The sequence below is a fragment of the Ovis aries genome, chromosome 9, assembly GCF_016772045.2.
Source record: "Ovis aries strain OAR_USU_Benz2616 breed Rambouillet chromosome 9, ARS-UI_Ramb_v3.0, whole genome shotgun sequence".
NCBI classification, from domain to species: Eukaryota; Metazoa; Chordata; class Mammalia; order Artiodactyla; family Bovidae; genus Ovis; species Ovis aries.
Window position 1 is genome coordinate 14,867,465 of NC_056062.1, and position 26,441 is coordinate 14,893,905.

Consider the following 26,441-nt stretch of genomic DNA (forward strand, 5'->3'; position numbering starts at 1 on the left):
GGCGAGTGGGCTGCAGCCCATGCCAACCCCTGGGTCCCCCGGTGCCTGGAAGCTGGCTCCACCAGGGCTGTGTGGGCTGGGGAGGGGAGGAAGGGGAGGCGGGGCGGAACTGAGCCCTGTGGTTGCTCGGGGCTGGGTGAGGAGGGGAGACAGAGGAGGAAGGGGGGAGACCCCAAGGCCCTGCGGTGGGGATCGGAGGCTGTGGCCAAGCTCGGCTGTGAGGGTGAGGTCTTGAGGGCTGTCAGCAGGGACACAGCCAGAGTCGGGTGGGAGCCGAGGTACTGGAGGAGGGGACTCCCCAAGTGGGTGCGTCAGGCCCCCGCCTCTGGCCTGCTGCCAAGGGCCCTCCTGGGGGTGCAGACCAGGGCGGTGGGAGGTTTGGGCTCGGTCAGGAGGAAGGATGCACCTCCCTCTGTGGACCTGGGGGACCTGCTCCTTACCCGGCCCCCGGGGTTCCACTGGATTGGGTGGTCTCGGGCCTCCCTCCCATGTGTCTGGGGCCACCGGCCCTGACATGGCTGACGTGGGGGCGGACAAGGCCTGAGGGAGTCTGGGAGCCCTCACTGTCGGCCCTCAGGGGCTTGTGAGTGTTCGGGTGGGAGCAGGCGTGCAGGGGGCCCTCAGTGTGAGGACACGTGCCTTGAGGGGGGCCTCCTCCGCATGCCTTCTCTTGTGTGACTCACTGCCCTCCCTGGGGCTCCCTTCCTGGTACCTCCTATTGGGGGGGACTGGGTCCTGGCTGAGGACGGATGCACCCAGCCAGGTGGGGCAGGCCGGGGATGTGGCCGTGTGCTCTGCCGAGGCTGGAGGCGTCCGGGGCGGGGAGGACGCCTACTGTGGTCAGGTCCATCACCATGCTGGGAGGACCTCCACGAGGCCGCAGCAGGAGCGAGACGCTGGGCACGGTGCAGCCCTCTGGGGAGGTCAGCTCTCCCCCGCAGAGGGGCTCCGGGGTCCCAGTGCCCTTCTCCTGCTCTGGGTCAGCTCAGGCCTCCGGGAGGCCGAGAGCAGGAGGGAGAGCCCATCCTTTCCTGCCTCTCTGCCCCCGGGGCGCCCCCTCTGGCCTCCAGGCCTCGGCCTGCCTCAGGGCTGCTGCTGTCTAGTGTCACCACGGGGCCCCGGCTCACAGACGAACTCCTGGAGGCCTCTGACACGGCACCCTGACCCACCAAGGGCGGGCGTGCTGCCCCAGTTACAGAGGAGAAAGCAGGACCAGAGATGAGAGAGTGGCTCACGCTGGGCCCCACCGGGACCCGCTCTCCATCCTTGGGGGTCCCTCCGGCGTAGTGCGGGGGCAGGGCCCATGCTGGGACGTCCCCGTGTAGACAGTGCCACTCCTTGTCTGCTGCTGGGAGGGTCAGCCCTGGCCTTGGGGGGCCCCTGGCCTCTGCGAGCCCCAGGCTGGCAAGAGAGAGCTGCAGGCAGAGGTCACGGGCAGGGCCCGCCCTACTGTGGCCTCAGCACTGGCCTTGGAGCCGGGTCGTTGGCCTCCAGCCTGGGCTGTGTCCGGGGGCCCCTTCCGGCCTGGCATCCTGTGGTATCCTGCTGGCCGGCCGCTCCCTCCTCCAGGGCCTGGGGACTTTGTCCTGCAGGCAGGGCTGCGTTGCTGGGGCGTTTCCTGGCACCCCTGCTTCCCCTGGTGCCCAGGGGGCAGGATCTGGGCAGTCCAGGGACAGACAGCTCCCTTCAGGCTGTTGCGGGGGGCTGATGTCCAGGGTACAGCCTGGCGCCACCGTGAGCCGGGGGCTTGAGGCGGAGGAGGCCGGCCACCCGGGTGGGTGGTCACGGAAGCTGCTCCGGAGGAGGCCTCCTGGGGAGTGGGCATCGCTCCCTGGAGTCTGGCTGGCAGTTTTGAGGCGGCCTGGGGCTTCTCCTGGGCACCCCAGCCCAGTGGTGTCCGCCGGCCCTCCGGCCTGGCCCTGCTGCAGCTTCCGCCTGCCCGCTGGGCTGCCAGCAGCTCTGTTTCTCCCGCGGTGGCTGCCCGCTGCCCGCCCTCGCGGTGCGGACACCCTGGTGGAGAAATCGGCCATGAGCTGGCTGTGCGGGGTGGGCGGGAACACTGGACGGGAGCCGAGGGTGCAGCCTGGCTCAGGGCAGGTGAGGGGCACGGGGGGAGCCCCGGGGGTCTGTGCGCCCAGGCCCCTGAGGCCCAGAGCCCTGCCGGGGGCCCGGGCAGCAGGCAGAGGACACGCTCTGGGCGTCCTCCGGCTGGGCTGGCTCTGTGGTCCCTGCGGCAGGTAGCCTCCATTTCCCAGTCTCTGAGCAAAAGCACAGGCCGTGGGAGACCACAGGCTAGATGGGGCAGGCTGGGGGTCTTCCCTCCACCTCAGACCAGGACTGCGCATGACCCCTCAGCTGCCTGGACGTCGGTGGCAGCCCCTTGGCCTGTTTCTGCCCCTCAGGCGACCTGTGCTGTTGGCTCATCGCCGCAGTCCCGTCCAGCTGCCTGCCTGCGACCAGGCGCTGGGTGCCCCCTCAGCCCGGCGGGTCCCTAGAGCCGCCCGCAGCCTCCGCCCGTGGCCGAGGGACCGCCTCACACCAGTGCCCCTCCTGTCTTCCCAGGGCTGGCCTGCCCCTTCCTCCAAGCTGTGGCTTGCAGGCTTAGCCCCTTCTTTGCTCCTGCTTGAGCTCTGCAGACCCCCAGGGTCTCTGAGAGCTCCTGCGGGAGCCCTTGCCGCCCACGCGGCCAGGTCCCTGGGGCCAGCCCTCCTGCCCATACTGGACATGCGCCTGGTGCATGGTGGGTGCGTGGCTGTCCTGGTCCCTGCCCGCCCCGAGTCTCTTGGCCGTGCAGGACAATGCTGGGGGCCCTGGGTCTTGTCAGCTCAAGGCAGACACCCGTGCAGCTGTGTTTCCAGGCCGAGCCTTCTGGAGGAGGATTTCTCTGGGATTTTGCAAATTAAGCTTAGTGTTTTAAAAGTTTCCACGCATGGAGTTTAGAGAGAGAAGGAGTGCTGTGTGGTTTACTCAGGGAGAAGTGCCCCCACCCCTGCCAGTCGCCTTCCTCCCATCCCGTGGCTGCTTTGGGTGCTTCGGGGAGGCTGTTGGCCCTGAGTAACACACTCGTGTCGCTCTTCACTGCTCGATCTTGTTTCCACGCTCAGACATTAGTTGTTGACTTGCAAGGTGAGGTCGCAGCGGTCAGGCTCCCGGGAGGGTGGGCGGCGCAGGAGTGGAACCTGAGCTCCAGCTCTGACCGCCCCCTTCTCCCCCCACCCGGTGTTTTGTTTCCTCTGCAGGAAGGTGCAGCCCTGCGTCCTGTGAGAAGATGTCTTATGGATCCATCGCTGGCAGTGGCGGCCTGGGGAGCCGGGGCCCTTTCGGGGGGCCCTCCCAACAAGGCTATCAGCCTCTAGGTAAGGGCAGCGTGGGCGTGGGGGGGGGCAGCCGGGGGCCCGTCGCCACTGTGTTACCTTGGTAACCATGGTAACCACAGAAGGATTCTGTCCTTCTGACTGGCCCTGCCTTTGACCCCGGATCGGGGGTGACCCTGGCCCCAGACGGGCCGGGGTTGTTGGCGTTGGGTCAGCACCTGGGGAGAGCAGAGTGGGAGACGCCGCCCTGCCTGGGGGCGGGTCCAGGCGTCCGCGGTGTCCCGTGGAGTCTGCAGGCGCTGGGGTACTTGGTGGATGGCCTTGTAGGTGCCCGTGTGGACCTGGTGCTGCGTGTGGGGCACAGCCGGGGAATGGAGGCCCATGGGTGACAGGTGGCGTCCTGGGCTCCACAGGGCAGATCTGCTTCTGGTTTCCAGGTGCTGGGCTGGGCCCCTTGCTGTGGGCTGGCTCTGTGATCTGCTCACCCCCCAGCTCCCATCCCCCTGCAGAGGGGTTTTCTGCCAGACCTGTGTCTGGGAAACTGACTCCAGGTCCTTAGGGATCTGCAGCGAGTGTGAGTTTGTGAGCATGTGTGCTCACAGACTTGAAATGTGACGCAGACTCCACCCACCCCCTTCCCCACCCTTGGCGGTTTGTCCTCGAGGTTTTGCTGCCATGTCATGTCCTTGAGCAGACCCTGTGGGCGTGTGTGTGTCTCTTGACTTTGCACTGGTTGAATCAGCCTGCGACTTGCTGGTTTTGCCCCCGAGGCACAGCCTTCCGCCTGGTGGCCCTTCCCTCTGCCTGCTCTGGGCGCTCAGTCACGTGCGAGGTCGTGGCAGGCACAGCTGCTCCACGGGGGACGGGCCGTCGGAGCGCCTGTCTTGGGCCCTGGGTTTGGTGCTGAGGAGCTCGGATGCTGGCGCTACTGGGACGGCCCCCATGGTGGTCAGCACGACCACCAGGCGGTGGGCTGGGCAGCTCAGCGCCTGGTGGCCGTGCTGGCCCGGCCCTGTCTGGTGGGCCCAGAAGGGCGGTGGCCTTGGCTGTCTGCCCGCCCGTGGGCCTGGAGCGGCGTCATCTGGCTTCAGCGCGTGTTTCTCCGGCATCTGGTGGGATCAGTTTTTCCCGCGGTCACTGGGCATTTGGGTCTCAGGTTAACTGTGTTTTCCCCTCCAGTTTGTCTTGTTCTTGTCAATGGGCAGGGTTTCCATGTGTCTTCTGGAGGTACTCTGCCCCCCGTGCTGGCTTTTCCTTGTGGTGCTGCTGATGAAAGCCAGTTTTTAACTACAGCACCTCTGTGTTTATCAATCTTTCTTGTCAAAATGTGCATTTTTTAATTCTAGCACAAGGATAATGGTTTTGCATTTACTTCCTCTGAAGCTTATACAATTTGTTTTTCATATTTAAGTCTTGCGATCACCTGGAATTGATTTTTCTGTATGAGGAGGGTGAAGTGTAATACACTACTTTTCTCTGTTGATATAACAAATTGTCCCCGGGCCCTTGACCGAAAATTCCCTCTCTGCAGACCTGCGGTGCCAGCTGTGTGATAAGCGCGGTATCTATGCAGATTCTCCAGGTCAGTGTTCTATTTCTGTGCGGAGTCGCACCCTGATTTTCACAGTTATTCTAACTGTTGATACTTTCAGGGTAGATTGCTCCATCGCTGCTCCTTAGGTGCGCCCTGGGCCCTCTGGTCTCTGTTGCTGCATGGATTTCAGAGCCCCTGCCCGTCACTCGGGCTGAGACTGGCCCCCATCCCCTGTTACCGTGAGACTCAGCGGTGCCATCCTCACCAGTCTTCTGCCCACGAGACCGTAGGCCTCTCTGTTGACGGGTCTTTAATGTCAACAAAGTTTGTAATTTTCTCCATAAATATTTTACATATCTTTCATTAAACTGGTTTTAACAAAAATGAAAACTTTTTTTGCTGCTTTTGTAAATAGAACCATTATTAATGGGACAGGGGCTCCCAGCTGGTGCTAGTGGTAAAAAAAAAACCTGCCTGCCGGTGCAGGAGACGTCAGAGACGTGGGTTCCATCCTTAGGTGGGGAAGAGCCGCGAGAAGAGGAAATGGCAGCCGTCTCCAGCATTCTTGCTGCCTGGAGAGTCCCCATGGACAGAGGAGCCTGTCCACAGGGTCACACAGAGTCGGTCATGGCTGAGGCGACTTAGCATGCACGCGCGTTAATGGAACACAGCACCGATTCTGTTGCTGAAGTCTTTTTATTAATTGTAATAATTTGTTGAGTCTTGAGCTTTCTGTATAGACAGTGTCACTTACGAATAATGACAGTGTTCACCTCTTCTGCGTCAACGCTTTTATCTTTCGTGTTTTTCCTTCTGTCCTGAGCCCACCGGAAGCTCTAGTTCAACTTTGAGTAGAAATGGTGATTGTGGCCTCTCTTCTATTATTGTTATTTTATTTTCTATTATTTTTTCCAGGCTGCGCTGTGCGGCTTGTGAGATCTTAGTCCCCTGAGCAGAGATAGAATCCATGCTCCCTGCACTGGGGGCACGGAGTCCTAACCACTGACCCACCAGGGAAGTCCCGGAGAGTGTGTTCCCTTTTCTATTATTATTATATTTTTTAGGCTGTGTCGTGTGGCATGTGGGGGCTTAGTCCTGCTGGCTGTGTTCTTTGTAAGGTTTTGGAAGAACAAGATTGCTCCTGTCCGGTGTCTGGGATTTCGCTGTAAAACCGCCTCCCCCGGGAGGGCCTGGAGCTCCTCTGTGGCCTGCCCATTGCTCATGCCATCTGCGACAGCTGTCCAGGCTCTCCGCTTCTTCTTCGGTCAGCTCGCTGTGTTTCTGTGGGTGCGTGTCTGCTCTTGAATGTTCACGTTGCCTGAAGTAGCATGGCACGCAGTCTCACGTTATCCAGTGGGACCTGGGCGGCGTCACTCTGTGGTCAGGGGCGCGGCCACTAGGGCAGCAGCCCTGGTCCCGACCGCCTGCTCTGCCGCGATCCAGCTGGGCCCCGACCAGGGAGATGGACAGGGTTAGGCTCCCCTCTGGCGCGGGGGAGACAGAGCGAATTAACAGGCTGAGCTCTGCTCCTGTCGTTCCACCAGCGTCCCCAGCCCCTGGATCACACCCTCTTTTATTCCTAATGTTGTTTAATTGTTGCTCCCAATTTTCTTGTTTTGTCATCAACGTCGACAGACTCGTGGCAGCGTTATAAACCCCTCCAAAGGGCTGACTTGATTTTCTGAACCTCTATTAAAAGCTAGTTTTAAAATCTGATGGATTTCTTTCTGCCCACATTTTTACTGTTTTCCTCCTTCTTTCTTTGAGTTGATGCTGTTTCATTTTCCTAAGATCATTCATATCCAGTTTTTATTCATTTCTGATAAAAGCATTTCTGTTATAAATGTCCAGATAATCATGGTTTTAGTTGAATCTTACAATTCAAAAATATATAGCATTTTAAAATTAATGTTTAGTTGTAAATATTTAATTTCCCTTGTGAATTCTTCTTTAACCCAGGATTTATTTAGAATTGTAGTTCATTTCCGAACATGTGTATTTCTTCCTAGTTCTCCTTTGAAACTGATTTCTATATTGATTGCATTTCTGTCAGAAGAGTATTTGCATTTGCTGACAGCTGTTGAGACTGGGGCTGCTTCTGGGGTGCTGGGTGTAATTCTGGGGGTGACCAGCAGGGCTGCCAGGGAGGCAGGCTGGGGCTCCAGGCCAGGACGGAGGGGCCCCACTGAGACCCCAGGTGTGGGAGCAGCTGTGATCACCACTGCCTGCCGCGTGCCAAGCCCTGAGTGTTACGGGTTACTCGGGGACCGTAAAGTTAATTATGCAGAGATTAGGGTGGGCTCTTGCCATAAAGTCCCATCACAAATGTGCAGCAAAAAGCCAAGTGGGAAGTTACTATCATGTAAAGAACTCACATAAATGGGAGGAAAGCCTCCAGATCTGTATACAGACAGGCCAAGTCTGTGAAGAGAGGGTGTGGCTCAGCCCGTGAGAAGGTACCTGGAGAGAAGGATGTGAACTTGGCCCTTCTCCTGTGGCTCGGCGGCAGGGGGTTGGGGGTGGGCTCACTTGCAGGGGCGGGCACACTGCTCCCTGCCTCCTCCGGACCCCCTCCTTCCCTCTGTCTTGGCCCAGCCACGCCTCTTTGTTAGGGAACCATCAAGGGCTACTGGCAGAGATGTTTGCCGCAGGGGATGTGAGGCAGAAATGCCGTTGCTCCCCAGCTCAGGGAGACAGTGTGATGGGCCGTGGTCTGGGATGGGGCGTGAGGCCATCCTGCGGGTCCTTGGAGAGTGCCGGGCGCCCGCCCGCGTCCAGTGGGATGACGGTCGGACATGACAGTGGAGGCGACCCCCGCCTGGGCTTCTCATTGCCTGAGGCCTCACCCCTGAGTGCTGATGGTTTCCCTCACGATGCGCCTGCTGGTGGATGCTCTTTATTGTTTCCTGTGATAATTGCCTGCATTTGCGTTTATACTGTGTTCCAGAGTTCAGAGTTCACATGATTCTGGAGAGCAGACCAGACTGGCTCCTCCACGGCTGTCTGGGGACCTTGCAGGGCATGGGGGTGGGGGAGGGGGAAGGTGGGCCGGGCCTGCACTTGTGCTGACCGGACGCCCGTGTGGCGAGGGCATCGAGCGCCTCTGCCCCCCTGCATCCCACGAAGCCGGTGGTGGCCCCATGGCGGGGCCTGGGCTGCTGCACCCCCTCCTTACACAGTGCTCTCGGGGCAGCAGTCCCCAGGGCCGGGTTGTCTGCCTGCAGGGGAGCCTGGGCAGACGGCTGGGGGAGAGGCTCTGCCCGCAGGCTCTTCCGGAAGCCCTGGGGAAGAGGACATGTCAGGCCCTGCCCTCTCAAGAGCTGGGCCATCCTGGACCTACAGACGTGCTCCACGCGGAGGCCTTTTCTGCAAAGAGGCTGCTGCTGCAGGAGCTCAGTGCTGAAGCTCTGGACCTCGCTTGCCCCTTGACATGATTAGACATCTCCTCCAAGGCAGACTTCTGGACAGTGCACCCACCCGCCAAGCGCCCTGGCTGTGGTGCGTGGTCTTAGCCTGGCACCACTGCCTCTTTTGATTCCGAAGAGCTGTGCACAGGAAGCAGCTTGGTTCCTGAGGTGTCCATCTGTCTTAACAACACATGTCTTCGGGCTCAGGAATTCTGGCAAACCTGTCCAGGAAGTGTTTCTGAATAAATGAAAATTATCAGAGAGGTAACTGCGTCCTCCCTGGGGGCCCACCATCGCTCCTCGGCTTGGCAGCAGTGTCAAGGGACCCGATTTTATTTTTGTTTTCACTTGTGATATACTGTGAACGATGGTTTTATAAAATACAGTGGCATGGTCCCGTGCTGGTGGTGCGGAGATGCCACATTGCCATGAGCGTGCCCAAGGCCTTATTCTCCATTTTGCATGTTGCTGTGCACTGGTCAAAGTCCTGGCCTGGTTGGGGGCCACAGCTGAGGCTCTGCTGTAAGGAGTTTCGTACTGGCTTGGAGTCACGTTTCAGAAGAACCTGGGTGCAGAGAGAGAGTCAGAATATCTGAAGTTCTGGACATGGTGCTGGCTTTCAGCAAAAGGGGGTGTTTGAGGGGTGTGGCAGTCAGGGAGGGCTTCCTGGAAGAGGTGGGTCTGAGCAAGTGGAGCTGTTGGTGTGGATGCTTGGAGGGCCCGGCACACCTGCTGTCCTGTGTGAGAGCCTTGCTCCACCAGAGGTGCCCCAAGCCAGGCAGGGGGGCTTAACCGAGACTGTCCGTTGCTGTCTATAGAGTGCACAAAGTGTTGGACCAAGTACGGAATCCGCCATTTCCCCTGCCCATCGCCAGAGAGCAGCCTGCAGGACCCCTGTGTGGGTGAGGATGGGGACGGTGACCCGGGGCCAGCTGGCACCCCCAGAGGCCCGAGGGCCAGGAAGCGAGGTACTTCTGCTGGGATGCTGGGTCTCGGGGGTGCCAGGGAAGGCCACGCAGAAATGCCGCGCCCTAAGGTGGGAGGGTCAGTGGGTGGGGAGTGGACTCCCAGGGGCTTCGGCTGGGGAAGCTGGGGAGCGGGAGCAGGGCTTCACCCGCGCTGGCCCTTGCCTTCCCCAAGGCCAGCTGACGGTGTGGCGGGTCTGGGCCAGGGGTGTTGCCAGGCTGTTAGGACCCTGGGGGCTCCAGGGAGGAGGCCAGCGCTGCAGGACGGAGAGGCAAGGGCTGGCCCAGCTCTGGTGGCCCCTGGGCCCAGAGCCTGCATCTGCCTTGCAGGGGCGGCTGGGCGGCTGGCAGGAGAGTGTAGGAGCCTCGGTGTGCCCTTCAGGGGGACCCTGTGTGGGAGGGGCAGCCATGGCCAGGACTCAGCCAGCTGGGCAGAGAGGCAGAGGTCAGCGGCACCCGAAGTCGTCTTGGTCAGGACGTCCGGCATGTCCGCGGTTATTGATGTCCCTCGGCAAGCCCTGGCCCCGGCCCCAGAGGGCCTGCTCCTCGTGATGGGACAGCCACCCCGCCTTCTCACCCCTTGCTCCTGACATCGGCTGCCGGAGGGAGTAGGGCCGGGCTGGGCCTTTCTGGAGACAGATGGGCACCATGGCCCAGAAGCAAGGTCCCTCTCAGCTCCGCACCCAGCCAGGCAGTGGCAGGCCCAGGACTCAGACCCACGTCTCTGGACACCCAGTAGGGAAGGGGCCGTGGGCAGAAACAAGTACTGTTCTGAACTGGAAGCCAAAGAGGAGGCTCCCTGGGAGCTGCCACCGCCCTGGCCGGGGCCTTAAATACCCACCTTTCGGTGCCTTTCCAGGGCCAGGGGTCACGCCCGATGGCAGTGGGACACCAGAGCCCACCTTGCTGCCTGCTGGCCCACAGAAGGAGCCGGCTGCAAGGGCCCGTGGCCACGTGGCCAGCACCACCCGGGCCAAGAAGAGGAAGCCCAACTTCTGCCCGCAGGAGACGGAGGTGCTGGTAGCCAGGGTCAGCAAGCACCATCAGCTTCTGTTTGGCACCGGCCTGCCGCGGGCCGAGCCTGCCCGCAGGTACCGCGTGTGGAGCCGCATCCTGCAGGCAGTGAACGCGCTGGGCTACTGCCGCCGCGACCTTGTGGACCTCAAGCACAAGTGGCGGGACCTGCGGGCCGTAGTGAGGCGCAAGCTGGGCGAGCTGCCGGGGGCGCCTCAGGCCCTGCCCCTCACGCCCCTGGAGCAGGCCGTGGCCAAGACCTTCTCCTTCCAGGCCCCGCCCTCCGAGGGCCTCGGCCCCGAGCCGCGCAGAGGTGAGTTCTTCGCCCAGCTCAGCTGGCAGGAAGCTCGCGGCCACTGATGGCTGCCGCCCCCCCACCTTCCCCGTGATCTCTGGATCCTTCTGTACTTTGTCCTTGGCTCCTTCACTCCTGCCGCCCGACGGGCCCCATTTAAGCCCCAGGCACCCAGGGGCTCGTCCCTCCCTCAGGGTCACGGGGAGCTGGGCACAGACAGGACGCAGCTCTCGTTGCAGGGCACTGAGTTCCTGACTTCAGGTCATGACCTGGAGCAAGAAAGACGTGTCCTCCGGGCAGTGTCCTGGCAGCGCTGACCCCGGTTCCTTCCTGGTTCTTTCCCTCTTGCTGGTTCAGCGTCCAGGAGAGGCCTCGCCCGGGCTGGGCTGGCCCCGAGACATCAGGGTGGGCAGGTGGGGACCTGAGGCCCTGGTTATCTCCATCCTCCTGGGCAGAGCCTGCCCTGGCCTTTCCGGGGCATTGCTCTCATTGGGCCCAGCGCTTGGGGGCGGTGGCCAGGGTCAGGGCAGGCCTGCCGCCTGGTGCCCAGAAAGCACTGGGGCCTTGCTGTGTGAGGACTGGCGCCATCCTGACTGCCTGTGGCCCCCGCGGGATGGCCTTGTGAAGCCGTTGGGGCTGCAGCCGTGGGGCCAGGAGGGGCAGGGTGCCCGGTCCCCACGCCGGTCCCGTCTCCTGCTGCCCTGAGGCTGGGCTGGCTGGAGTGGGGGTGGCGGCGGGTGGGGGCCCCCTCCAGACCGGCCAGCTCGCTCTTGCCCCCAGCCCGTGTGAGGTCTGTGGGCTGCTGTCCTTCAGCGCCGGTTCCCTCCCTTACTGACCAGAGGCATGGGTATTGGCAGCTTGTCCCGTCCACGCTCAGGAGGGCATACTTGGCAGTCTGTGCCCCGTCCATGCTGGGGGCGGGCTCCTCACCGGCTGAGGAAGAGTGTGGGCATGTCTGTGTGTGGACATGCAGCCTTGCTTTCTTGAGGGTTTGGATAAATCCCCAAGTCAGATTGCTGGTCCCACGTCAGAGTGAGTTCAGCTGTCAGAAGCTGCTGCTCCGTCGTCCACAGCGGTTGTACGAGCTCAGGCCCCTGCATCCTTGCTGGTGGTCACCCTGATTCCTGCCTCCCTGGGCTGATGGGGGAGGGCCCTGACTGCAGTGTCAGCCTGCTCCAGGCAGGGGCTCGTCCTGTGCTGTCCGTCTGTCTGTCTGACCTTCTTCCCAGCAGTGTCTGCTGACCCCCACGTCCCTCTCCTGGCCTGTCGTGTGCAGCCGCTCAGTCTTGATTCTGGAGGCAAGGGATCCACCAGACCCCTGTATTGTACCCCTGTGGTCCTTGCTGCATTCATGCTTGAGCCTGGTGGGTTTGGGGCCGAGGTTCTGTAGGTATTCAGCCTGGCACTGTTGGAGGAACCCGGAATGACCCAGCACCCCGTTCTCATGTTTCCCTCCATCCATGTCACTGCTTTTTCAGCCCTTGCTGTCTGATTACGGAAACCATAAGTCAGTCTTGAAGTGAGTGGGTCATCATTTCCTCCTCCTGTTTTCTGAAAGGGTTTCTGTAGAATTGGTATTATTCTCCCCTTAACTGTGTGGCCACCATCCAAGACCGTGTTCTTTCTCTGTGGGGAGAGTGTCACCACGGTCCCTTTAACAGCCTGTGCAGCCTGCTTTCCTGCAGTGAGCTTCACTGTTGGGTGTCTTTCCGGGGGCTTGCCCGTTGATCTGAGCTGACAGAGGAGCTGGCTCCGCTTGTTCCTGAAGGTCTGGTCGTCCGAATGCCTGTAGGACCTGTAGTGAGAGCTCCTCTTTCCTTCCTGTTGTTGCTAATTTGTGTCTTTTCTATTTGTTCTCAGCAAATCTGGCTGCAAGTCTATTAGTTTTATTGATTGCTTCAAAGAGCCAGGTTTTGACATCATCAGTTCTCTCTACTTATCCATGCCAATTTAATTGATTTCTGCTGACCTTTAATGTTTCCTTCCTACATCGGGGTTAATCTGTTTCTGTTGTATCACTGACTGGGGACTTCTTTTCTAATGTAAGTATTTATTGCTGTAAATTATGCTTGCCGCATTACTTTGTTTACGTGCATTTGTATGTTATTATCTTTCCATTCAGCTTACAATATTTTCTAATATCCTTGGTGAGTCTTTTCTTTTACTAATGGTTGTTTGGAAGTGTGTTGTTTTTCAAATAACTGTCTATTTCCAGGTCTCTTTCTGCTGTTGATTCCTAGTGTTGTTGTGCTCAGAGAACATGTTGTGCATGATTCCAGCTGTTTTCAGCTCACTGGGGTTTGCTTTGTAGACCGAGGTGTCAGCAGCCTCCGTGGGCTCCTTGTGCGTCTGATGAGAACGTGCGCTCAGCTTGGGGGGAAGGTCCTAGAACATCACTCGGTCGTGTTCCTGGAGAGTGCTGACGGACAGCTGCTCCGTCTGCTCGTCCTGCTCCCCGGGGAGCGCCCGGCAGCCTCTGTCCCACGGTCTCTGCTCTGTGTGTTTTCAAGCTGTGACGTGAGGTGCACCCTGAGGGTCTTTTGTCGTCTTCATTGGTTGCCCCTGGTGTTGTCGTGACGACATCCGCCTGGTCCCTGGCTGGACCCGTTGTCCTGAGTCCTCTGTCTGCTGTCAGTGTGGCTGCTCCAGCCGGCTCGTGACTGCTGTCACGTGTTGCGTTGTCCCCTCCTCTGACGTATAAGCCGCATCTTCCTGTATCTCACATGTAAGGGGTGACTTCCTGGAAGGCGAAGCCAAGTGGGCCTTAGGAAGCATCACTACGAACAAAGCTAGCACAGGTGATGGAATTCCAGTGGAGCTGTTTCAAATCCTGAAAGATGATGCTGTGAAAGTGCTGCATTCAATATGCCAGCAAATTTGGAAAACTCAGCAGTGGCCACAGGACTGGAAAAGGTCAGTTTTCATTCCAATCCCAAAGAAAGGCAATGCCAAAGAATGCTCACACTACCGTACAATTGCACTCATCTCACATGCTAGCAAAGTAATGCTCAAAATTCTCCGAGCCAGGCTTCAACAATATGTGAACTGTGAACTTCCAGATGTTCAAGCTGGTTTTAGAAAAGACAGAGGAATCAGAGATCAAATTGCCAACATGTGCTGGATCATCAAAAAAAGCTAGAGAGTTCCAGAAAAACATCTATTTCTGCTTTGTTGACTATGCCAAAGCCTTTGACTGTGTGGATCACAATAAACTATGGAAAATTCTGAGAGAGATAGGAATACCAGACCACGTGACCTGCCTTTTGAGAAACCTGTATGCAGGTCAGGAAGCAACAGTTAGAACTGGACATGGACCAAGAGACTGGTTCCAAATAGGAAAAGGAGTACGTCAAGGCTGTATGTTGTCACCCTGCTTATTTAACTTATATGCAGAGTACATCATGAGAAACTCTGGGCTGGAAGAAGCAAAAGCTGGAATTAAGATTGCTGGGAGAAATATCAATAACCTCAGATATGCAGATGATACCACCCTTATAGCAGAAAGTGAAGAAGAACTAAAGAGCCTCTTGATGAAAATGAAAGAGGAGAGCGAAAAAGTTGACTTGAGGCTCAACATTCAGAAAACGAAGATCATGACATCCAGTCCCATCACTTCATGGCAAATAGATGGGGAAACAGTGGAAACAGTGGCTGACTTTATTTTGGGGGGCTCCAAAATCACTGCAGATGGTGACTACAGCCATGAAATTAAAAGACGCTTGCTCCTTGAAAGAACAGTTATGCCCAACCTAGACAGCATATTCAAAAGCAGAGACATTACTTTGCCAACAAAGGTCCATCTAGTTAAAGCTGTGATTTTTTCCAGTGGTCGTGTATGGATGTGAGAGCTGGTCTGTGAAGAAAGCTGAGCGCCGAAGAATTGATGCTTTTGAACTGTGGTGTTGAAGAAGACTCTTGAGGGTCTCTTGGATTGCAAGGAGATCCAACCAGTCTATCCTAAAGGAAATCAGTCGTGAATATTCATTGGAAGGACTGATGCTGAAGCTGAAACTCTAGTACTTTGGCTACCTGTTGAGAAAAACTGACTCCTTGGAAAAGACCCTGATGCTGGGAAAGATTGAAGGTGGAAGGAGAAGGGGATGACAGAGGATGAGATGGCTGGATGGCATCACCAACTCAATGGACATGAGTTTGAGTGAACTCCGGGAGTTGGCAATGCACAGGGAGGCCTGGGGTGCTGTGGTCCATGGGGCCGCAGAGTCAGCACGCCTGAGCGACTGCGCTGAGCTGAGCTGAGCTGGGCCTGTTGTGTCCAGCGTGCTGCCAGGTTTGCCTCTGTCCCATCTGGCGTCTCCCCTGTGGACTGAGCGGGGGCAGCAGAGCTGTCCCTGACCTTAAGGGGGCGATGGAGTGGCTCTGATCCCGAGCTGCAGTGTGGTGCCTGCTGGCCACGTGGGGCCGTGGTGCACAGCCGGCTGTAGATGGCTTCTCTCTGGTGTTGAAACCCACGTGCTTAGGGATGAGTCTGCCGCTTCGACAGTTGCGTTGTTTCCTCTGTGTTCTTGTTTCTTTTCTCTCTGCTCCTTCCTTTCTTCAGAGTGACCGAGTGGAGTGTGGTGTTGTATGTGACCTCTGCTGTGGGCTCACGGGTGTTTCTGATGGCGGTGGCTTGGAGTGAGTGACCGGTACTTTCCTCTCACGGAGCAGCCTTGCCTCCCCCGGGTGTGTGAGCGCCTTCCAGGGCTCCCATCTGTGCCCCCTGCACATGTGCTGGCGGACACGGTGTTCCTGGCGGTCCCTGCCCCCTGACTAGACCAGGAACGAGACAGGATGTCTCTGCCTGCCTTGGGCTTACCCACCACACCCTTCAGCTCCTCCTGCAGATCCAGGGCCCCTTTGACCTGACGAACTCCTTTTAACATTTCCTGTTCTGCATCTCTTTCCAGCGGGAAGAGCTTCTCTCAGCATTTTTTGCCTGACAGTTTTATTTTGCCTCTGTGTTTGAAATGTATCTCCACTGGGTATAGAATTCTGGTTGACTGATTTTTTTTCCTTTCTTTCAGCACTTAGAGGTGTCCTTCGGCTCTCATGGTTTCTGAGGCTCCTGTTTTTCTGGGGAGTGGGCTTGGCCTCTTTGTCTTTCCCTCCGTCACCCGCTGAGCATCACAGCCCTGTTCCACCTCTGCGGCTCTGCCAGACCGCTGGGGGCAGAGCTGGGAGGAGGTGACTCTGTGTGAGCACGGTGGCCCTGGGCTCCTGTAGGCTGCCCAGTAAAGGTGTGGCCCCCTCCCCTGTTTCCTTGCAGCCACCCAGATGGACCCAAGTGACCTCCAGGAGCTGTTCCAAGAGACGTCAGCCAACATCTTCCGAATCAACTCCAATGGTGAGTCTGTGTCTGGGCCTTGCCTTGCCCTCGTCTGGGCTGCTAAGTGTATTGCAGGGGGTCAGGGTGACATGGGCGAGCCCGTTAGGGTGCCCTCTCCTGGCCCGGGTGACTCAAGACTGCAGGCGGGGTGCAGTGTGAGCCCAGTGCTGTGGTCTCAGGCCGGGCTGTGACCTTGGCAGGAGCCCCCTCAGCCCCCATCTTCCCTCCAGCATCACACGCCTGTGACCTGCCCAAGCCCTGGGGCAGCGTGTCGGAGCCTCCCTCAGACCAGCAGGGCCCACTCACAGGTCACCAGGGCTTGGGGTGGGGGTGAGAGCCATACCCCACGAGGCCTTGGCTTGTCCTCAACCCCTAAGGGACACAGGAACGTGGACACGGGGCAGGCAGGGCTCCCCATGCCCTCGTGGAAGGGGTTGGTGTTTGCCCTGAGCCCTGAGCTCTACCAGGTCAGAGAATGCTGACCCGGGGAGGACGGTAGCCCCTTCCCCAGACCCAGGCAGGCCTCCTGGAGGCAGTTCTGCAGAGCCCCTGAGCCCCACGCAGGCCTGGGCCCTGGTCCTAGACTACCTGGGGAAAAGGCTGGCCTGGGCCCTGCTGGAGTGTGACTGATGCTGTGGGGGTGGTGGGCTTGAAGCCTTGGTATCCTGGCTCCGGCAGGTGCAGGGTCACTCCTAGCCTCAGCACCCATGTCCTCGGGCAGAGGCGGGTGGGCAGCGCGCCCGAGTAGGGACCGTCTGGTGGAGCCCTGGCTGCCCCTGACTCCAGCCCCTTCTCCCGCAGTGACCTCCTTGGAGCAGAGCCTCCGGTCCCTGGGGACGCCGGGTGACACGCAGGAGCTGCGGGACAGCCTGTGAGTGTGTGCAGTGCCCGTGGGTATAGCACACCACCCTCCTCGCACACTGCCCCACAGCTGGGCGGGCTCACGGGTGCTGCTGCAGCAGGGGCTCAGCCCTGCCCTGGAGACAGCCCTGTGCACAGGTGTGCTTCCAGGTGGCGGGGCGCCCCCCTCGCTCACCGTTTGCCTCACTGACTGTCCACATGCTTGCATACAACACACCAGAGCACACAGAGGGCCGCACGCTGTGAACACCCCCGCGGGGCACCACACGACAGGCTGCCACTGGCACGGCCAGTGTGCAGGTGGTGGGCACACAGGCTGGGCAGGAGGGGGCTGAGTGCTTGGGGCGGCCTCTGGGGGACTCCTGGCTCTTCAGGCTGGGTCAGGCTGTCCTGGGGTGAGGTTCTGCTCCCTCAGGGTCGGGGCCCTGGAAGAGAAAGCAGGTCTCTGCAGGGGTGCAGCCTGGCCAGTATGGCCAAGGCTGCCAGGCCCTTCTCAGGGCACCCTGGGGGCCACCCTGGAGCCCTTTGGGCTGTGATCCCAGTGTGCCTTGGGGTGGGGGCTCCCTAAGGAGGAGGCCTGCATCTGAGCCCTTGTCCTCTTTGCCTGAGCCATCCTGCATGGGAAGGGGCGCTGAGGGTGGTGGACCGCAAGAGCCAGGAGGGGCGCAGGCTGCTGCCAGGACCGTGTGTCTTTTCTTGGCATTGGCGTCCACGGGAGAGGCCAGGGCCTCTCTCTCGGGAGGCCTCCATCCTAAACCTGTCCAGCCCAGAGGAGGCTCTGGGGCCTCTAGGTCCTGGGGAGGCTGGGTGCTTGGGCAGAGCTGAGCCCGGTGCCCCAGTAGAGGGACACGAGGACCTATCCCCCGAGCACTGTGCCTGGACCCAAGGACCTTCCCGGTCCTGTTCTGTGGCCGTGCAGCTTTGCTAGCCGCACCCCCGCCCCTCCCCCCCTGCTCTGCAGGGCTCCTAGGATGGAGGCTGCCCTGTAGTCCTTGGACCATGTGGGCCTTCCCCGACACCCCTGCCATTGCTCTTGGCCAGCTGAGCAATCCGGGGCCCCCAGAGGAGAACCTGTCTTGTGGTGACATGTTTGACGGCTGGTCCCCCAGAGCAGGAACCCCAGGGACCAGTGCCTGCAGATGCCTCCTTGTTGGGTCTCAGCAAGTGCCCGCCTTCAGCAGCCGCCCCAACCTGCCCCATGCCGCTGAGATCCCTGGCCGGCTCCTCGCAGGGCGTCTTATGGTCGGGAGACCCCGGACGGGCGCCTGGCTGCACTCGAGGTCTGGGCTGGTCCCCCCGTATGCTCCCTGTGGGAACTTGGACGCCCGGGACATCGGAGGAAGCGCTGTGAGAGTGTTTTGGTGTTTCCTGCCAGCCTCTCAAGTCCATAGGCGTTTTGTAGAGTCGCATTTAAGTGAATAGTGTTCTAGATCCCACTTTTGATGCTGGGGATTGGGGATGCGCGTGCCCCCGGCACACACTGGGACCATGCCCCTCGGGGGCTCAGCCTCCGCGGCTGGCGTGCGTGGCGCTGAGCTGTGATGCTCGGGCTCCTCCGTCTTCAGCGTCAGGATCCGCCACGAGAGTGTGTGGGCCGCCTGTGCTGCCTCCTGCTCCTGGGTCAGGGCCCTGGGGTGGTGTCCCTGGGCTCAGGCGGGTGCTTTTCCCCACCCTGGCCCATTGGCTGGAGGGTGTCGTCACCGGTGGTCTGGAGAGGGGCACGGGCCCTTCCCTGGACACCCCCTGCTCTCCCCGCAGCCTCAGCTTCCAGGTCCCCAACCTGCTTCATGCCTTCCTGCCCGCCTGTGCCCCCAGATCCCCTAGCCCTCTTACCCTTTCTCCCCGCGGGGCGGCCCCTGACCAGACTGCCTACCCCGCTGGTCCTGGCCTTCCAGAGCCTTCCATGACCCCTGCCCTGGGGGAACCTGTGTATCTTGTGGACCATTAGCATTTTCAGATGACTTGAGGCCAGTGCAGGGTTTTCAAGTCTGTATTTGTTCCACGTTGACAGTTGCCAGCTGTTTTATTTGGCCAAGAAAGGACATTAAAAAAAACAAATACACTATCATCCATTGTGCCATCACATTGAAAAAGGGCATTTCAGTAGTTGGGATCTGATCACAGGAGGAAAGACAGTCTTTCAGATTGAGTAAGTATAGCTAGTTTCACGAGAGGCTTACAGGGATGAACCTGTTTTCCTCATCTTACGTGAGACAGGGGTGGGCTCGGTCATCCCTGTCACCCGCCATGAGTGGCCCGGTGCCGCCCCAGCACGGGCTCCCAGACTGGCCAGGTGGCCCGGTCCGTGACGGTGGGGCTTGTCGGCGTCAGCCCAGGGCAGTGCTGGGCCCCTCGGGAAGGGCTGCTGAGTGGATGGTCCTTCCAGGAGCCCCAGGCAGGACGTCTGCCGCATGACGAATTCCTGCCTTCTGCTCCTCAGTGCGGCCTGGCTGGGCCCCTTCCTGGTCGGGGTTAGCTCCTGCACCCGAGCCTCCAGCCCTCCCTCCACGGCCGCCGCTGCCCATCACCCCCTTTGTGTGCGATGCTGCCGCTGGCATGGCCTGCCTACCCCACCCCGGCTCCACCTGTAGCCAGCCCCTCCTCTCGCAGACGTGCCAGGCTGGGGCGCTGGGCCCTGGGCTGCCTGTGTGTCTGGCCTCAGAGCCTCTGCCTGGACACAGCGTGTGAGGTGGGAGTCAAGGCTGATACTCTTTGAATACGATTATGCCACTTCTCAAAGGGACCGACCTTTGAATAGCTTGGCACCTTTCTCAGTGCTTACTCGAGCTCTCCACGTGGGTGCATTTGGGGTGATTCCATTTCACTTGTTGCTGTCCCAAGACAGCGCTGTGTTGTCTCAGTCACTGAAGCTTGTGGGAGTCCAACGTCAGTGTGGACATCCTCCAGCACTGCCTATCTTTTCTGAAGTTGCTTTGGATACTTCCGATTGGCAGGTTCTCTGGTGTCTGCCCCTGGGGCCAGGCCAGGGCCCTGCCCTTGCTTGGGCCTGTGAGCCTGCAGGACACCTGTGGATGGGGTCTGCCCAGAGTCACTCTGTCCACAGGGCCTGAGGTCAGCCTGGCCTTTTCAGCCTTCTGAGGTCACACTCAGAATCTTAAACCGAGGATCTGGCAGAGACCCTGGGCCCAGGGTCCCATGCTCCTGGGTCTGGAGCTGGGCCTCTCAGTGTGGCCCCCAGAGGGACAAGCTGTCCTCAGCGCTGGGCCCAGGGCCGTCTCTGCGGCCACCCTGCTTCCTGGCCCCAACTAGTGCTGACCCCAGGGGCTCCTCCATAGGGAGGGCTCTCGGCTGGGCCCCAGATGTGCAGGAGCTGCGGCTGTGCACCGGGGCCCTGGGGCCTGGGGACGCTGGCCTGAGCTTACAGCGTCACGTCTTCCACGCCTCACCTGCCCCCTCGGGTTGCTCCCTCTCATCCGCCCCTCCCTGGGCCTGTCCGCTCCATCTCCTCTGCTTGGCTTCTCCTGTCCTGACCCCTCCCCCCATGAGCCCCTGCCCACCCTGCTGCCTGCTGTGTCATCGCCCTTTCCTGCTGCCCCTCCCCCATCCTCTCCCCCTGCACCCTCGTGCCTTCCCCCCCAGGCACACAGTGCAGCAGGAGACCAACCGCACGATCGCGGCCAGCGCCAGCGCCCTGAAGCAGACGGCCGAGCTCCTGCGGGGCTGCCCCCGGGTACGTTCCCGGGGACGGGAGGGCGGCGGGGGCCCGGGCAGAGGGTGGGGCGAAGGATGCTGCGTGGCCGCTCGGGCAGAGAGCGCGGGTTCCACTGTTTGCTGGGCACCAGTGCAGGCTGGACAGCGGTGCAGGTGCCCGGCGGCCCCAGGCCACGCGCCCCCAGCGGGCAGGCCTTGCAGAGCTGGTCTCACTGAGCGTGGCCTGCCGCTGTCCCTGCAGCTCCTTCCTGCCTCTGGGCTTGCGTGGGGTGCGCGGTGGCAGCAGAGGCTGGGCTTGGGACTGGAGGTGCAGGGCCTGGGGAGTGTCGTGGCCCTCCCAGGAGCTAATGGGAGGTGCTGGGGCAGGATGGGCCTGGGAGCCTGTGTCTGAGTCCTGGTCCCAGGGCCTGGGACCGACACAGCTCCGGTGGTGCCGACGCTGCCTGCTGAGAAGAGGGTGGGGACTCCTGGTGGCCCGGCAGTGCCAAGATCTAGGGCCTGCCTGCCTGTTCCCTCGTTCATCTGTATGTCCTGAGCGCTGGCTCTGTGCCAGGTGTCATTCTGAAACTCGGGTGCAGAGGTGAACAGGAGACGAGGTCTTGTTCCATCGGGAGGGCAGAGGCCGTGTGTGAGTGCTGAGGTGCTGGGGGGCGGATGGCCAATTTGCTGCCTGTGTTTCTGATGTGGGTGTGAGATGCAGCCTCACCTGTGGTTAGCTGCTTCAGGGCTCTGCTCCACCCCCCACGTGACCTTCAGCTTGGGCCTGAGACCTCCTGAGCTGTCAGGTCAGGTCAGCTGTCTGGTCGTAACACCTCTCCCTGGAGTGGTTTGTTCTGGGGACTGGACAGGCATAGCACGTGAGAGCTGCAGGCCTCGTGGTCATTGCGGACAGCATGTGTGTGTGTGTGTGTGTGTGTGTGTGTGTGTGTGTGTGTGTATTGGGTGGAGATGGTGTGGATCGGGTGGAGATGGTGTGGATCGGGTGGAGATGGTGTGGATCGGGTGTGTGTGTGTGTGGATTGGGCAGAGATGGTGTGGATCGGGTGTGTGTGTGTGTGTGTGTATTGGGTGGAGATGGTGTGGGTCGGGGGTGTGTGTGTGTATTGGGTGGAGATGGTGTGGATCGGGTGTGTGTATGGGGTGGAGATGGTGTGGATCGGGTGGAGATGTGGATCGGATGGAGATGGTGTGGATCGTGTGTGTGTGTGTGTGTGTGTGTGTATTGGGTGGAGATGTTGTGGATCGGATGGAGATGGTGTGGATCGTGTGTGTGTGTGTGTGTGTATTGGGCGGAGATGGTGGGGATGGGGTGTGTGTGTGTGTGTGTGTGTGTGTGTATTGGGCGGAGATGGTATGATCGGGCGGAGATGGTGTGGATCGGGTGTGGGTGTGTGTGTGTGTGTGTGTGTGTGTATGTGGATTGGGCGGAGATGGTGGGGATCAGGTGTGTGTGTGTGTGTGTGTATGTGTGTGTATTGGGCAGAGATGGTATGGATCGGGTAGAGATGGTGTGGATCGGGTGTGTGTGTGGATTGAGCAGAGATGGTGTGGATCGGGGGCGTGTGTGTGTGTGTGTGTGTGTGTATGGGGTGGAGATGTTGTGGATCGGATGGAGATGGTGTGGATCGTGTGTGTGTGTGTGTGTGTGTGTGTGTATTGGGCGGAGATGGTATGGATCGGGTGGAGATGGTGTGTATCGGGTGGAGATGGTGTGGATTGGGCAGAGATGGTGTGGATCGGCGGTGTGTGTGTGTGTGTGTGTGTGTGTGTGTATTGGGCGGAGATGGTGTGGATCGGGCGGAGATGGTGTGGATCGGGTGGAGATGGTGTGTATTGGGTGGAGATGGTGGGGATCGGGCGGAGATGGTGTGGATCGGGTGGAGATGGTGTCCATGGTGATGCTGGCTGTGCCCCCAGAGCCTTTGCTGGCCTTAGAGAGGATGGATGTGGTGGCAAAGTAGGCGGGGTGAGCCCAGCTCTAATGACAGAGGGAGTGGAGATGCCCGTGAGGCTGGGGGCGGATGTGGTGCAGGTGCCAGGCGGGCCGGGAGGGGCCTGGGAGTGTGCCCAGGGATGGAGGCGCAGCGGGGATGGGATGCGGCCTCGGCCGACTGTTGAAGCTCCATTGTCTCTTTGCAGCAGGAGCATCTTCAGCTAGATCGCCTGAAAACTCAGCTGTCAGACGCCGTCCGACGCTATGGAGTGGTGCAGAAGGTGAGGCCCCGCACAGATGCCCTGAGCACCCGCCCTGGGCCAGCCCCATCCCCTAAAGCAGCGGGGGGCCGCATTGCAGACCTTCGATGGTTGCCAGGACCCGGCTGGTGTGACCTCAGTATGTGTGCCGTGAGGGACATTTTCCTCTGGAGTGCTGCCCCAGAGGGTCCTCGCAAGAGCCCCTTGGCGGTGGGAGGACAGGTGTCTCTGTCCCTCCACCCCACGTGTGTGGGAAGAGGCCATTCAGCAGACTGTCCCCCTGGGGACACCCAGCCAGGCTCCCGGTTTCCCAGAGTCCGAGGGCAGCTCCGTTCTCTCGGATCTGGAGATGTGCTTCACTGTTGGTCATTGCCCAGTATTTTGTGTTTATCTGACCATTTCTTCTCTCTTCCCTACCTTTTCTGTTCTCCCCACCTCCCTCCTCTTGTACTTTATCCCACAGAAAATTGCAGAGAAGTCCAGAGCACTGCTTCCCACGGCACAGAGGGGTGGCAAGCAGCAGGTAGGTGCTGAGGATTTACTGTGGTCAGTGGGCGTTAGGGGACAGCATAGAATCCATGCCCTTGGGACTCTAGGGAAGGGCAGGGAGGACCAAGGTCTTACTGTATAGCACAGAGAGCTATATTCTATTCATAGATTTAAATATGTATATGAGAAAGGAAGTGTGAAATCAGTGATCCAATTCTCAATCTCAAGTAGCTAGAATAACAACAAAAAATTAAATCCAAAGAAAATACGTAGGAAAAAGCAGAAACCAATGAAATATAAAATAGATGCACGATAGACAAATTCAGCAAAGCGAAAGATCAGTTCTTTACAATGAGTAATAAAATTAAGTCCTCCAAGATTAATCAAAATACAGAGAGAAAATACAAATTACTAGTATCAAGAATGAAAATACATATATAATTAAAGCTTCTAAAAATGAAAAAAGTAATAAGATAATATGAGCAACTTATGCCTATCAATTTAACAACTTAAAGAAATACAAATTTTTAAAGAAAAATGTAACTTACCAAGATGTGTAAAAAATCTGGAAAGTGCAGTATTTATTAAAGAAATGGAATCCATAATTTAAAAACATCCCAGCAATGAAACTTCAGACCAGATGGCTTTAGTGATGAGTTCTCGCAAATATTTGAGGAATAAGTAATACCAGTTTACACAAACACTTACATAGAATATAAAGAGAGAATACCTCTTACCTTGTTTTATGAGGCTAGTAAATTTTAATTCCAAATTCTTATGAGGACTTTGCAAGAAAGAAAACAAGATGTCTTATTAGCCTAGAAGCAAAGACTCCTAACCAAAATATTACAAAAAAAATTCTTTATTTGGCTGCACTGGTCTTAGCTGTGCCATGTGGGATCCAGCCCCTTGACCGGAGATTGCTCCCAGGCCCACTGCATTGGCAGTATCGCATCTTAGCCACTGGGTCGTCAGGGAAGTCCCCTAACCAACGTATTAATCAACTAAGTCTAGTAATGTACAGAAAGGTAAAACACCATTCTAAAATGGGATTTATTCTAGGAGTGCAAAGTTGGTTTACATTCAGAAAGAATCAGAATAATTTATCATGTTAATACAGTAAGTAAGAGTATCTTCTTGATTGTCTCAATAGACATGGAAGAGCATTTGGTAAAATTCAACATCCACTTAGGGAGATGCAAAATTTCCTGCAAATGAGTACTAAATAGGAATGCCTTTAATCTGATAAAGCATATCTTCAAAAGTCCAGCAGTCAGCAGTGCCCTTACTGGTGAGATGTTAAAACCTTTGCTCCTGAGAGTACGGGTGAGACATGGTGTCCAATGGTATTGCTTCTGTGCTTCAGTGTACCTCAGGGAATATCCGCTGCAGGGAGACAGGAGAAAGAGAGAAAAGGTGTAGAGACTGGGAAGGAAGAAACCCCCTCACAGACAGCATGGTTGTGTAACTAGAAAATCTGAATGAATCTGGCAAAACTTAGAATTAATAAGTGAATATAACAGGATTTCTGTTACCACGTTAATGTGCAAGAAAATACTGTGGGTGCCAGCAAAAGACAATTTGGAAATGATGTTAAAAAGAGATAGCACTTACTGTAGCATCAAAACTAGGAGGAAATGATGACCAGTTGTTTAAGTCTCTGTATAGAAAACTACAAAACATTACTGAAGAGAGATTAGAGAAGATTAAATAATGGAGGGGCGCACTGTATTTGTAGATTGGAAAATTTGATACACAGAGAAGTCAGTTCTCACTGAATGGCTCTATACGTTCAATACAATCCAGACAAAAATCCTAGCAGGTTTTGAATGTGTGTGTAAATTGTCAAGCTGATTACAAAATGTATATGGAAATATAAAGGGCCCCAAATAATGAAGACAGTTTTGAAGAACAGAGCTGGAGGATTTACACTCCCAGGTATCAGAACACAATGTAGAGCTGTAGATATTAAAACAGTGTGGTATTTGCTGACGGCTAAGCTGACAGACCAGTGGGAGCGGAGTTGCGTGTAGACACAGATGTACACGCACATGGTTGCCTGGGTGGTGCGGGGTGCACTGCCACAGAGTGGGAAGTGCAGGGTCTGCACCGGGCTTGATGCTGATCGGCTGATGGCTGAGCTGGGAAGGGTCCTGTCGGGCACACGGCAAGCACAGGTCCAAACACGCTGCCCTCTGGTCTCCGTGTCGGAGCTGGCGGGGAGCCACGTGCAGGACAAGACTTGCACGCAGGCGGCAGCCGGCTCAGGCCGTGCGGACCTTCCAGGCCAGGGCCATTGCTGTGTGGCCGGAGAGGGACTGGAGGACTCTGGGCACCAGGCTGCCACCCCCAGTAGCCCCTTCCCCTCAGCTCGCCCGGCTCAGAACGCCTTCCGGGATCACAGATCTGGGCAGGAGCAGTAAGGCAGTGAGGTGTCTGGAAGCTGCCCTTGGAGGCTGTCATCCTCCCGCACAGACGAAAATGCACTTACTGTGAAGAAAAGGCGGTAAAGTTGACTTTGTTGAAGCCTGGACACCCCTGAGAGCGAAGAGGCGGCCCCCAGAATGAGCAAAGGCACTTGCACACGCACACCTGAAAGGGATTTACATCCGCAGTGTGTAAAGGTCTCCTGCAGTGGTAGGTGCAGATGGCTGCATATCCGCCATAAAAGGGCAAGCGCCTTGGGGGTCACATTGGAACGGGGACATTGGAATGGCTGGTGAGCACATGGATATGCTCAGCGTGTGTCGCTGGAAGCACGCAGAGTGAACCCACGGTGCTCCATCTCTGCACACCTTGCACCCACCAACACAACTAGAAAGAACAGGTGAAAACTCGGGAAGCTGTGGAGCAGCTGGAGGTCTCACGCGCTAGACGGGAGTGTGTGTGGTGCCCCTACTCCGGTTGCTGAACATGTCTGTGGAGCGAAAGGTCTTCCTGCCTGGGCCTTGCAGCTCCTCCCAGGTGTGTACCCAGTGGAAAGTCACGTCAAAGAACGCTGAACACAGCACACCATGCAGTAGCTGACACGTGGGGGAGAGCCAGCCTACAGCATTTGTGCTGAGTCTGTGCATGAAAGACTGGCAGCAGAGGGGTGGTCTGTGGCCAGCAAGCGCTGGTGCTTTCAGACACACGCTGAGCACAGAGGACAGGTCCAAACCCGGCCGAAGCAACAGGCAGAGTCGGAAGCCAGACGGTCCTTGCTTGGGGGCAGCGTCCTGAGTAGGAGCCTGGAATGTCTATATCTTGACCTGGAAGTCTTTCCTTGATTAAAGTTCACAGACCTATCCACGTGTGATTTGTGCATTCAACTGCTCATGCCCTATTTCAGTAGAATGTTTCCTAAAGGGGAAGAGAATGGCCAACAGTGG

At 58.1% G+C, this 26,441-nt stretch overlaps 1 protein-coding gene across 14 annotated transcripts in view; it reads left to right on the plus strand.

Moving 5' to 3' along the window:
* Positions 1-26,441, plus strand: part of TSNARE1 (t-SNARE domain containing 1) — a 111,892-nt gene that overhangs the window by 29,327 nt on the left and 56,124 nt on the right. For 11 of the 14 annotated variants that reach the window (XM_042254013.2, XM_042254005.1, XM_042254010.2 and 8 more), the window contains exons 2-9: positions 3,240-3,356; positions 9,074-9,223; positions 10,080-10,547; positions 15,796-15,873; positions 16,657-16,726; positions 20,317-20,407; positions 22,528-22,602; positions 23,045-23,104. In XM_042254013.2, coding sequence (XP_042109947.1) covers positions 3,269-3,356; positions 9,074-9,223; positions 10,080-10,547; positions 15,796-15,873; positions 16,657-16,726; positions 20,317-20,407; positions 22,528-22,602; positions 23,045-23,104 — 1,080 coding nt within the window. In that variant the 5' untranslated portion in view covers positions 3,240-3,268. Of the gene's footprint in view, positions 1-175; positions 3,127-3,239; positions 3,357-9,073; positions 9,224-10,079; positions 10,548-15,795; positions 15,874-16,656; positions 16,727-20,316; positions 20,408-22,527; positions 22,603-23,044; positions 23,105-26,441 lie in introns of those variants that run through there. The other 3 variants (XM_060419948.1, XM_027972824.3, XM_060419947.1) reach the window with 2 other exon arrangements.